At 40.3% G+C, this 12043-nt stretch overlaps 1 protein-coding gene across 1 annotated transcript in view; it reads right to left on the minus strand.

The window, feature by feature from the left end:
• Positions 1 to 12043, minus strand: part of CNGB3 (cyclic nucleotide gated channel subunit beta 3) — a 171231-nt gene that overhangs the window by 47245 nt on the left and 111943 nt on the right. Inside the window, 1 exon segment of the mRNA XM_036031671.1 lies at positions 6693 to 6776. Coding sequence (XP_035887564.1) covers positions 6693 to 6776 — 84 coding nt within the window.

Here is a 12043-nt window from a genome sequence, read left to right on the forward strand (position 1 = left end):
CAAGCATCATATGACAGAATCTATGTGATCTGGCTAATAAGAATAGGAAGTATAGGACCTAGAGTAGTGTGGTAATGGAACACAAGTGAAGTGAAATCAGTAAATTAATAATACACTGTGATAGGGAGAACAAGGGAAACCAGTCAAACAATACAATTTAACCAGCCTACCGAGGAAGACTAATCAGAGAGAAGAGAAATACAAAAATACTAATAAAATAAAAGACGTAACAATGATGAAAAAAATAATAACACAAATGTGCATTAATTTGCAAGTTCTCTGTAGTAACAAAGTGAAATTCATCTCACTGTCTCAGCTGTTGGGATGCCCCCTATTTGGGTCCAACTCTGGTCTTTTTACAGTTCTAGGTTTTATTGTCTCAGTTGTGGGATTTAAAAAAAATGAAGGAAGGAAAAGAGATAAAATGGGAAATAAAGGAAGGAGGAATGAAGCAAGAAAGAAGGAAAGAGAGAAAAAGGAGTTAAAAGGTTAAAAAATAATGAAAAAAAAAAAAACCCCAAAGAATTACTTTAAAGAAAAAAAGCCTCTTGGTTACTTCAAACTGGCCAAACCAGTTTTGCTGGTCTTTTTGGCTGCAGCATGCTGAGGGGTGATTGGTTTCACTTTTCTCCTTTACTGATCTGCACTCAGTCACCCTCCAGCTCAGTTCCACAGCAGTGTCTGGTCCAGTGGGCACCTCAAGTGGAGGAGTTCACTCTCCCTTTAGGCTATGGGCATGGGCCCTGGGCCTTTCATGGTGCGTTCTTTTTCCTGGGCTTTGGGTGTTGGCTCAGGCAGGGCCTTCCACAGAGCACACTCTCCCGGGGCTGCAGGTGGGCACACTTGGCCAGGCTGCCACTGATCCCTCAGGTTTGGGCATGCACTCTTCCCAGGGCTACAGGAGTGTGGGCAGGGCCTTCAGTGCCACCTTGGGAGCACCTATTGGCTGGGTGGGGAGGAGGCCAGAGTGGCTGCTGCAGGAGAATTCCCCAAACAGCTGTCAAGTGTCTTTTTTTTCACTTTTTTTGTTTTTGAGAGTTTCCTCCTGCTCAAGCCTGCCACTCCATACAGAGGTCTGGCCTCTCACACAGCCCAATTTTCCAACCAGACCAGGGACTATCTGGGTCAGGGTCCATCACAGTCTAACTCTCAACTCTTCCCAGCTGGCATCCACAGATTCCATAGGCGCTCACAGCCCCTGTGTGTTTGCCACTTCATCCTTATTCCCCTCTCTGCAACTTCAAGCTACCAGTGCTACTCAAACCTTGTTTGGCAAGGGAGGGAGCCATTGACCTAGATCTCTCCCAAGAACCCTGAGGCAGAACAGGCAGGCTCTGGGCCTGGGGTTACAGCCACCCTCGTCCCTGTCCTGGTCCCAGGGACCTCCTTATTGTCCTGAAGCACTCTCCTTACCGCCTGGTTTTTCAATGTCCTCTACAATTTTTGGTCTCCTATTTTCATATATGCTGAGGTACTATTGGCTGTTTGCTCTGTTCCTCCACAGATCAGCTAGGTTTTTCTCCCACGTGTAGGGTGAAGTGAAATCTGCTCCCACCTACCTCACCACCATCTTCAGTCTCTACTGTCCATATTTTTGATCATCTTCTTTTTTTTAGATATAGCCCTTTAACATTTCATATAATAAAGTCTTCGTGATGATGAACTCCTTTAACTTGACCTTATCTGGGAAGCACTTTATCTGCCCTTCTATTCAAAATGATAGCTTTGCCGGATAGAGTAGTCTTGGATGTGGGTCCTTGCCTTTCATGACTTTGATTACTTCTTTCCAGGCCTTTCCTGCGTATGAGTTTCCTTTTGAGAAATCAGCTGATAGTCTTATGGGAACTCTTTTGTAGGTAACTGTCTCCTCTTCTCTTTCTGCTTTTAAGATTCTCTCCTTATCTTTCATCTTGGGTAATGTAATGATGATGTTCTTTGGTGTGTGCTTCCTTGGGTCCAACTTCTTTGGGACTCTCTGGACTTCCTAGAAGTCCTAGAAGTGAGCTTCCTGGACTTCCTAGAAGTCTATTTTCTTTGACAGATTAGGGAAGTCCTCCTTCATTATTTTTTCAAAGAAGTTTTCAATTTCTTGCCCTTCTTCTCCCTCTGGCACTCCTATGATTTAGATGTTGGAACATTTAAAGTTATCCTAGAGGTTCCTAAGCCTATCCTCATTTTTTTGAATTCTTGTCTCTTCATTCTGTTCTGGTTAAATGTTTCTTTCTTCCCTCTCTTCCAAACCCTTGATTTGAGCTTTGGTTTCCTTCCCTTCAGTGTTGGTTCCCTTTATTTCAGTTTTCATAGCCTTCAATTTTTCCTCTATTTTGTGACCATACTCAACCATTTCTGTGAACATCCTGATTACTGATGTTTTGAACTGTGAGTCTGATAGGTTAGCCGTCTCTTCATTGCTTAGTTGTATGTGTTCTGGAGCTTTGATCTGTTCTTTCATTTGGTCATATTTTTTTTTGTCTCGCAGTGCCCGTTATGTTGTAAGGGGTGGAGGCTTAGGTATTTCTTGGGGGAGGGGAGCAACCCACATCACTGCATTGTGGTGCTGTATGTGGGGGAGGTGTTTGAGAGGGAATAATGCTGCTTGCTCAGCTCTCAGCCAGTTTCCAGTCTCTTCCTCCACTACCCACAAGAAAATTGGGCCCTTCTGGTGCTGATTCCCAGGTTGGTGGGTTTATATATACTCTAGGACCCTGTGGGTTTCTCCAACAAACTCTCCTGTGAGGCTGGGAGTTTCTTCTGCTGTCTCAGCCACCATAGATTTTCTCAGTCAGAGGTTTTGAGGCTTTATTTTCCCACACTGGATCCCTGGGTTATGCAGGTTGTCTTGCTCCCCAGTTGTTCTTCCCAGTTTATCTGCATGCAAATGTGGGACTGCTCACTCTTTCAGCCACCACCTCACCCAGTCTGCCAGCTGAAACTTTGCCTGCTCCATTCCTCCTGCCGTCACCTTGCTGGGAGTCCTCTCCATGCCAGCTGCCTGTCTCTTCCCCTCCTACCAGTCTGGATGAATGTTTCTTCTTTAACTCCTTGATTGTTAGGACTTCCATACAATTCATTTTTCTGGCAGTTCAGGTTATTGTTTGTTTTTAAACTTGCTGTTGTCCTTCTTTTCATTGTGTGAGGAGGCAAAGTGTATCTACCTATGCCTCCATCTTCACCAGAAGGCCCCATATTTGTTTTATACATATACCTACTGATGGACTCTTAAGTTGCTTCCACATCTTGTGGTTGCTTGTAAATAACACTGCAATGAACCTAAGGGTCTTTATGTTCTTTGGAATTAATTTTTGGATTCCTTCAGATATATTCGCAAAGTAGAACTTCTTGACCCAAAGGCAGATCCATTTTTAATTTTTTGAGGTATCTCCATACTGCTTTCCATAGTGGCTGCACCAGTCTGCATTCTCACCAACAGTGCAAGAGGATTCTCCTTTCTCCACATCCTCCCTAGCACTTGTTGTTTGTTGATTTATTGGTGATAGCCATTCTGACAAGTGTGAGATGATATCTCATTGCGGTTTTAATTTGCATTTCTCTGATGATTAGAGATGCTGAGCATCTTTTCATATGTCAGTTGGCCATCTGTATGTCTTCTTTGGAAAAGTGTCTATTGAGGTCTTTGCCCATTTTTTTATTGCGTTGTTTTTGGTTTTAAATTTTGTAAGTTCTATACAAATTTTGGATATTAACCACTTGTCAAATGTATCAGTGTTAGAGAACACAAGGGGCCAAGGGAGCTATACTATAACCGAAAGGACCCCCTAGTGGGCTGGATTGTTTATGGCCTTATAGGAAAGACATCTCTCTGTTGGGACCTATCCTTCCTGGTTTCAGAAGCTGTAATCCCTGCCGAGACTAAGGCTGAGGGAACAACCTTGGACCATAAGCCACTAAGGAGACAAAGCTTATCTCCCTGGTAGAAGCACCACTTCTGCTCCTTTTACTTCATCCATAACTGGTCCCCAATGCTTGGTCAGTTAGCCAATGATGGGTAAGATTCCCCAAGGGGGGAATGACCTAAGACAGGCATGATCACATGGGAGGCCCCCAAGGAAGGACTTTGGGGGGCTACAGCAAAAGGGGGTGATGGACCCTTGCCCCTTGGCTTTGACATAGCCTGAGTCCTCATTGTCTGTGAGAAAATATCCTAATCTCTTGGCTGCCTAACTTTCCTTGCTCTACCTAAGCCTGAAACAATGACAGAGGGTGGTGCAACCCTATGCTGGAAAGGGTGGGTTCCCCAGGTGATCAGGCCTAAGAAAGAATATTTAAAATTCTGTGAAACCTGCTTTGTTTAGAATGCTCTCAATGAAATGATAAGGGTCCAAGCAAGAAGTAAGTTTGTTCCTCAAGGTTTTATAGCTCTTTAGCTATCTGACCCTGACTCAATATAGGCCCTCAGAGCTCCTTGTTATCTATTATTTCATCTGCCTGGCAATGTTTAATGAGCTTTAACTGAATTCCTGTGTAAACGAACCTAATAAAAGCCTGCTTGGGCAGGAGAACGAGGCGCTCTCCCCTAGGGAGGGTGGCCAAGGCGCTTTCCACTAGAGAGAGTGGCCATTCCATTCCTATTTCCTCATAGGACCTGGATGTCTCTGTGTATTTTTTTCTCGTGTTTTGATGAGCCATCCGCAGCATTCCATGGTCACTGCAGGCCCATGGTCGGTCATGTCTCAATGCCAGAGATTTGTGAAAAAGAAAGGAAATGTTTATGTAATGCTATATAGACTTAAAGTAGTGACCTAATGTCTTTATTAAAATATCAGAGTCCTTTAGAGATACCCACAGATGCCCACAGTGCTTCCTTCTCTCCCTGCCCTAATTCAAAGTATCATAACTCAGGAAAAGAAGCAAACGTCTGGGATCTAGACTTCTGACACCGTTAGCTGTGTTGCTGTCCAGGCAGGATCTCTAATTAATCCAAAGCCATGTGGCACCTTCTCACGGCCTACTGGCAAGAGTTCTTTCACCCTTCTTCCAGGCAAAGTCTCTCCTGCTTCCCAGGCCACGTGGCCAAAGGGAGCATTCCAAAAACACGTGGTCCTCTTCTATCAGAGCTGCGGGGGTCTGCACTCTGGCCAAAACTGCATGGCTCTTCTCTCCACCAAAGCTTTGGGGGTCCCCACTCTGGCAAAACCTTGTGGCTCTCTCTACTAATGGCTGCCATATCTGGGTTTAAATCCTTGCACCAATCTTCCTCTGTACCCCCATTTCAGACTCCTCCTACAATCAGTTACACCTCCCAGCATTCCTGAATTATTCCAAGTTTACTGGGCTGCCGTTGTGAGTCTGGGCAGGGGTGGCCCCATGTCATGGAGCCAATCTTCTCCACGCTTTCACGCAGGCACTGTAACTTGGGGGATCTGCCCCCCAGTTACATATTGGGAGGAAGTTCTTTCCTGGCTCAGAGCATGGCCACAGCTATTTAACATATCTAAGTGACCAGCCAAAGGCTATAGATATGTTAAATGACCATACCATGGATTAGCTGCAAAGGTGTGGCTGTACAAAACAGCCCTGCATGTTCCTGTTCCATGTGTCCCTTCCCCCAAATCACACCTGAGGGGGAAGGGGTGAGGACATTTTATATGTTTTTCTAATATTTCCTAGACACCTTGAGTTCTGGACCCCATTCCAAATCCCTTTTTGGAAACCCCCTCTTGGCTGCACCCTGTATCATCAGTGAATACATTCTTCCATTCTGTGGGTTGGTTTTTTATCTTGTTGATGTTTTCTTGTGATTTACCATAGTTCTCTGTATGCCCTCTGCAGACACAGTTCCTTCCTTTCTGCCTTAGCACATGCTAATTCTTTCCTCTATCTGCAATGCCTGGTTCCTCCTGGTTCATGGCAATTTATTATTCAAGACCTAGCTTGAACATTATGTTCCCCAGGAAATCTTGCCTGTCCCCAGTAGTACAAGTTTCCTCAGTCTTTGTCCTTTAGAAGCTTCCTACCACCACAGCACTCACACCTGACTCTGGACTGATGCAAATACCTCTCACCCACCATTACCTGAGAACTCGCCAGGGTTTGGGATCATCTCTCATTTTTTTGAACTTCTCTTCTTCCTCTACTTTTCATTTTGATTTTACTGGCTTTTACTATTGATGTAGTTTCTCAATTTATAAAACTGTATATCAAGCAATATAAAAAGATAGGCCAAAACATATCAATAGTGTTTTTTTCTGGTTAGTAGAATTGTTGTCTTTGTGCCTTTATATGTTTTACTTTTGTAATCATAAAAAGCACAGTAAAATTTAAAAATGTGGCATTAATTATCCACTAACTGGGTGAGTTAAATGCAGATAACTGATAGTTTGTGGAAGACATAATAAGGGCAGACCATCTTTTATTTTGGTAAGTTTATCCTCCACTTAAATAATTTGGGATTAATGGGGTATAATGCTTGACAATTTATACTTATAAAAAACAACTTTTCAGACTACTCTGGGCAAATTTTATGTCCTCTAAGCAATGAAATCCATATTGTCTTGTTATATTTTGAACTCTGAGAGCACATTACTGTTTTTACAGAACTGTATATCATAATTATTGCTATACTATAGAATTTACCCTGGACAAATTTTGTTTAAACTATGCTCTGGACTTATGTCTGAACTCCTCACATGTACTTATCTACCTGTCATGCAATTGAAAAATAGCACACTCACCTTTTTGCAGACAAAATCACCAGGTAAATAGACAGTGAATTTCAATCTTAGCAACATATTATAAAGCATCTGTGTATCACAACCCTAAAGAGAAAAACAAAAGATGAAAATAATTCTTGTAGACACAGATAAAAGGCCATTATTCCAAATAATTTTAAAATGCAGTGGAAATAAAGAGTAATAGTTAATGTCTGTGTTAACACTAAAATATTAATTGACAAGGATATGGACATATCTTGACCCCAAATTTAGGAAAAATCCCCCTAACCTATAGTATAGCAAGAATTTGGATCCTGGGCAGATAGATTTAAGTTTTAGTCCTGTCTCCACTATCTGTTACCATGTAACCTCTCATGCCCTCAGTTTTCTAATCTGTTAAATGAAGGCAAACAGTTAACGTTTAATCATGTAAAACTTAATGCCTAATTAATGATAGCTATTAATGTTTGTGATACTATGATAATTATTAGTATATTAAGACTGACATATATCAAAATCTCAACTTAATATTTTTTCTTATAACATATTTCATACTATTGTTAGGTATTATTATTTAACTTTGCAAGCTTGATATCTTCCCTAACTCAATTATCATCATCTTAAAGGTAGGATAATAGATACAAGAGCTATTATCTGTTGAGTGGTAACTATTCACATCTACTTTAATAGTGTAAGAAAGAAATTTGATTTGTTAGAGCATATATCTATATTTCTACTCTGTCCAAATAATTACAATTTAGTTATATGACAGACTAAATAAAAATCTATAGATACTTCAAAAACTTCCCTTTAAGTAATATTTTTGAATCTTTTGCTTTCACCAAACATTTTAACTTTTCCTCCCACAGCTGCCTACAATGTAGCAGCTTTCTTCTTATGGTTGGTCCTGCTCATCCCTTAGGGAATTGCTGTTTTGCAGAAAACTAAACATGGTCAATGGCAGAGGCAGGAGAGAAGCAGAAGGCCTGCCCCTAGTTTGTGATTGGGTTTTCATTCTTTTTGCAGTCACCAGTTCTCTGTAATGATTTCAGTAGCAAACACCTGAGCTAGATCCATCTAAAATTTTGACCTCAGGGTTGCTTGACTGATAAGGAAAGCTAATAATCTATAATTAATGTATCTTTGAGTTGCCTTTGGTGAGAAGCATTCAAATGAATGTACTGTTAGAATCTTAAAAATTTATTTGAGAAAGTATAGTTTGTGGGAATCCAGAATAGAAATAAGGTCATGGCCACCAGGCATACCTCCTTAATATAGTTCGACAAGTGTGATGAGAAGCTGCCATGAACAACTCTTTGTTGACATGCCCTTGGAGAAATGAAAGATGAAAGAGGGTAAGTCTAGTTGGGAGGATGTTTTAAGCAAACAGAGAAGCTGTAACTGATGGAAGAAGTTTATCATGTCATAAGACACCCCAGGTAAACACCCATAACACTTTTGAGAGTTTGCTTCTGCCTGGGAGTGGGGGTGGAAGAAATGAGAGCATTGGGAAGTGTTCATAATGGGTAACATATATGAGTCATTTAAGGATGAGTAGGACAGATGAAGATATTGAAGATTTGTAGGTGTGAATACTGCAGAGTGGTTAAAATAAATAAACTGGATTTCTCCTCTATTCTCTCTCTCTCTATGATTGAAATCAACAAATAATGTGGTCTGCACAAAAGCAAGGCATAGAACATATTCAATATGATTCCAACTATGAAAACACCTATACAAAATAATATTGGCTGTCACTGATATTTATGTGGAGGTTGGAAGGATACCCTCAAAAGTCATCTTAGTGGCCCCCACTGGGGAAGGAGGAAGGACAATGGATCTGGGAAAAAGCACTAATGAGACTCCAAATTTAATTTTATCAACTTTAATAATAATGAAATAAAACACACATGCTAGGATTGTTTGTGGGTACAAAATCCCCTTTGCAGAGGATTGTATGCCATCTTTTCCCTTTCTCCTTCCTGGGAGCTCACTGGCAGAAAGCACTATCAAGGGACATAGTCAGTGGAAAATGTTAGACCATACCAGGTTAGAGCTATCAAACGGGTAAGCTTTCCTCAGTATACTTACATGGATAGCTTTCAGTTTACAGCTTGGCTTTCCTCAGACAAAAACACTTGAACCAATTTTAAATATGAATTTTTGTTAACACAATTGCACATGTCACATCATATAAATAAAATATAGCATCTGTGTGTAGTAAAAACTTCAAATTTCAGCTATTAAGTGATTCTGTCCCCTAAAGATTGCTTTATGAACAGGTGCCATTGGCCTTGGGACCATGGTGGTTTAGGACGAGCTCCTTCTCATCAGTACTTAGGCTTAGTGAAATGAAATTTGTATTATGAAGTTATGTTTTACAATGTGTTTGAAAATAATTATCTTTTTTCCTTTCCAGGAAATGACTATTTTCTTGGAGATAAACATGGCTCCACTACTGTATGATTAAAAACATTATATCCTGGGTTTAGTTTTCCTCCTCATAATATAGCTCCATTCTCTGTATAGACATCAGTGGGGATGTTTCTGATAGACAGAAAGTCAGGGCACTATCATTGTTTCATGAATGTCCCTTTTTCTATAAAAAATAGTAACTGTATAAGAGTTACAATTAGTGTTCTATTAACATTTAACATTTGTATTAAATTCTACTATTTTCTTATCTTTACCTGATTAATTCTTTTGAGCTCCCTGTGATGCCTGGCATTAATTAATATAGGTCTTCCGAGAAAAAGTTCAGCCACTGTTGATATAAAGAGAATGGTTCGCATGACACTGATGTAACCTAGCAGCCAAGGAGAGTGGACTGGAATGTGCATGCATGAACAATGATGACTGCACTGTACTAGTCAGTGGGGGTGGTAGACACTGTTGAATGAGCATGTGTACTTTGTGGCCATCATATTCAAAATGACTGAGTAGAGCAATGAATCTGCATAAGATTTTACATTAAGCTTGAACATTCCTTACTGGAAACTATTTGGATGATTCAGAAGGCTTTCAGGGATGATGCAATTAATGCAGCACAAATAAAAGTGTGACACAAATACTTCAAAGATGGTCAAGAATCTGCTGAAAGTGATCCACATTCTGGAAGGCCTGCAACAAGCAGAACACCCCAGAATGTTGAATGTATACAGGCTGCAGTCAACAAAGATTGGTGACTGATAGTGCAAGAACTAGAAGCTGATATGGGGATTCCAAGAACTACTGTGTCCAAGATTTTGACGTAGGATCTTGGCATGAAGCATGTTGGGGCACAGTTCATTTGGCAGCTTCTGCTACTAGGGCAGAAAGAATATTGTGCTACAGTTGGGAGAACTGTGAGGTTCTAAGGTGCCTACTTTGAAGGGGACTGAGATATCACTGTCTTATATACAATGTTTCAAGTACCTTGTATCTTTTTAAATAAATGTTTCCAGTTTTCACTGTACATGGCCAGGTACTTTCTGTACAGACCTAAAATATAGTCTGATGTAAGAAATGAAACTGTTAAATATCATTCCATTTTCAACAATGTGGAATTCAGTGCTGTATAAAAATGGTGCTGCAGAGATTTGAATAAGAATTCTGCAAATTTAAATAGAATTGGGAGAAATTCTACTTTTATTCAAAACATAACCTATAGGTTAGATGGTAGCTCCTATACCCAGGAAGTTCTTTTAACAATGGCAAGCTTACAGCACAATTGTAAAGCTCGTAAAGCTTACTTGTAGGATTTCTCATTTTCTAGGCCCATTCCTGCTTCTTTGAAATAGAACTTAAGACTATAACTAATTTATAATTCACTGTGACTTTAAGTTACCCTCAAGTATAAACAAGGGTCTACAGGGATTTGTCCAACTAAACCTTGCTTATAATAAAAGGACATGATTTGTTCTTCTTTAAACTCCATTCCCAACAAACAAGTGGTGGGTGATCTGTCCATGGAAGGGATTCTGCTCCCAGTTGTCCAAGCCATTGACTGTAAGTCATACTATGACTGGCGACTGCTGGGAGCAGCAGCCAACTGGGATAATTTGCAAAGTGAATAATGTAACTCACTGAATTCTAAGAGATATGGGACCCAACTGCACACTCAGTGTTTGCACACACTAGTTATAGTCATATCCATCAAGCTTTCCCTGAGAACTGACAAAATCATTTTTAGGAGTTTCACTATCACATATTTACACATGGGAATCACCAGTTAGATGGAACCATGAGGACAAATCTAACTCTTTCTCCTGTGAACAACATGACTTTATCTGTACATAAACTTCCCTGTGACAGAATCATTTCATTTCTGAGTAAAAATAGTAATAACAAGAACATGACTTACTATATGCCAGGTACTGACATGAACACTTTATATGATTTCAGTCACTTAATCATCACACACCAAGGATGTGTATTAATCATTTATTTAGAGTCCTCCCCTCGTTGAGAGGTGCTGCAGAGCAGGGACTATGGATGAGTATCTGGGGTGCCCCTCTGGGTTATAGAGCATTGTTGAAAATACTTTAAGAAAGTCTAGCAACAATATTTATCACTGATACCATCTGTGAAAAATTAAAGTTAGTGAGATTTAAATGTACTAAGTCCCCTTGGAATGCTCTGGTTTCACGCCTCTGGCATATGTGAGGTGAGTGTCATGCGTGTGAAAGATAGGAATCATTCCTTTGCCACTACTCACAAACACAGATTCTTGTGAGTTATCCTGTCAGGATGGGTTCTCCATTTTTACTAGAACAGCAAACAGTGACACACTGTGCTCTCCTGGACAGACTAGTGGTGCCTACCTTCCCAACCTGGCATCTCTGAGTCTCTGGTCTCCTGTTACCCAGTGGGCTCTTTTCCAGTTTAAATTAAAGGATGCAGTTTTAATTCCAGCCACGAGGTGATGCAACAGAACTTTCGTTAAATTTTATCCTACTTCTGATCATTTCATGGTAGAGGCAAAATGTGATTTCCTTAGCATTTAATTTGATAAAAAATATTTAAAAATCTAAATTAAAATCTGCCCTCCTTGAAGAAGTGTCTATTCCAGTCCTTTGCCCAATTTTTAATTCAATTGTTTGCCTTCCTGGAGTGGAGTTTTGTGAATTCTTTATATATTATGGAGATCAAACTCTTGTCTGAGGTATCATTGGCAAATATGTTTTCCCATACAGTTGGTCCCCTTTTCATTTTGCTGATGTTTTCTTTAGCCATGCAGATGCTTTTTATTTTGATGAAGTCCCATTTGTTTATTCTTTATGTCCCTTGCTCTAGGGAATATTTTGGTGAAAATATTGCTGCATGGTATAGCTGGGATTTTCTTGTCTATGTTCTCCTCTAGGGCTCTTATGGTGTTGTGACTTACATTTAAG

The sequence above is a fragment of the Phyllostomus discolor genome, chromosome 7, assembly GCF_004126475.2.
Source record: "Phyllostomus discolor isolate MPI-MPIP mPhyDis1 chromosome 7, mPhyDis1.pri.v3, whole genome shotgun sequence".
Lineage (NCBI taxonomy): Eukaryota > Metazoa > Chordata > Mammalia > Chiroptera > Phyllostomidae > Phyllostomus > Phyllostomus discolor.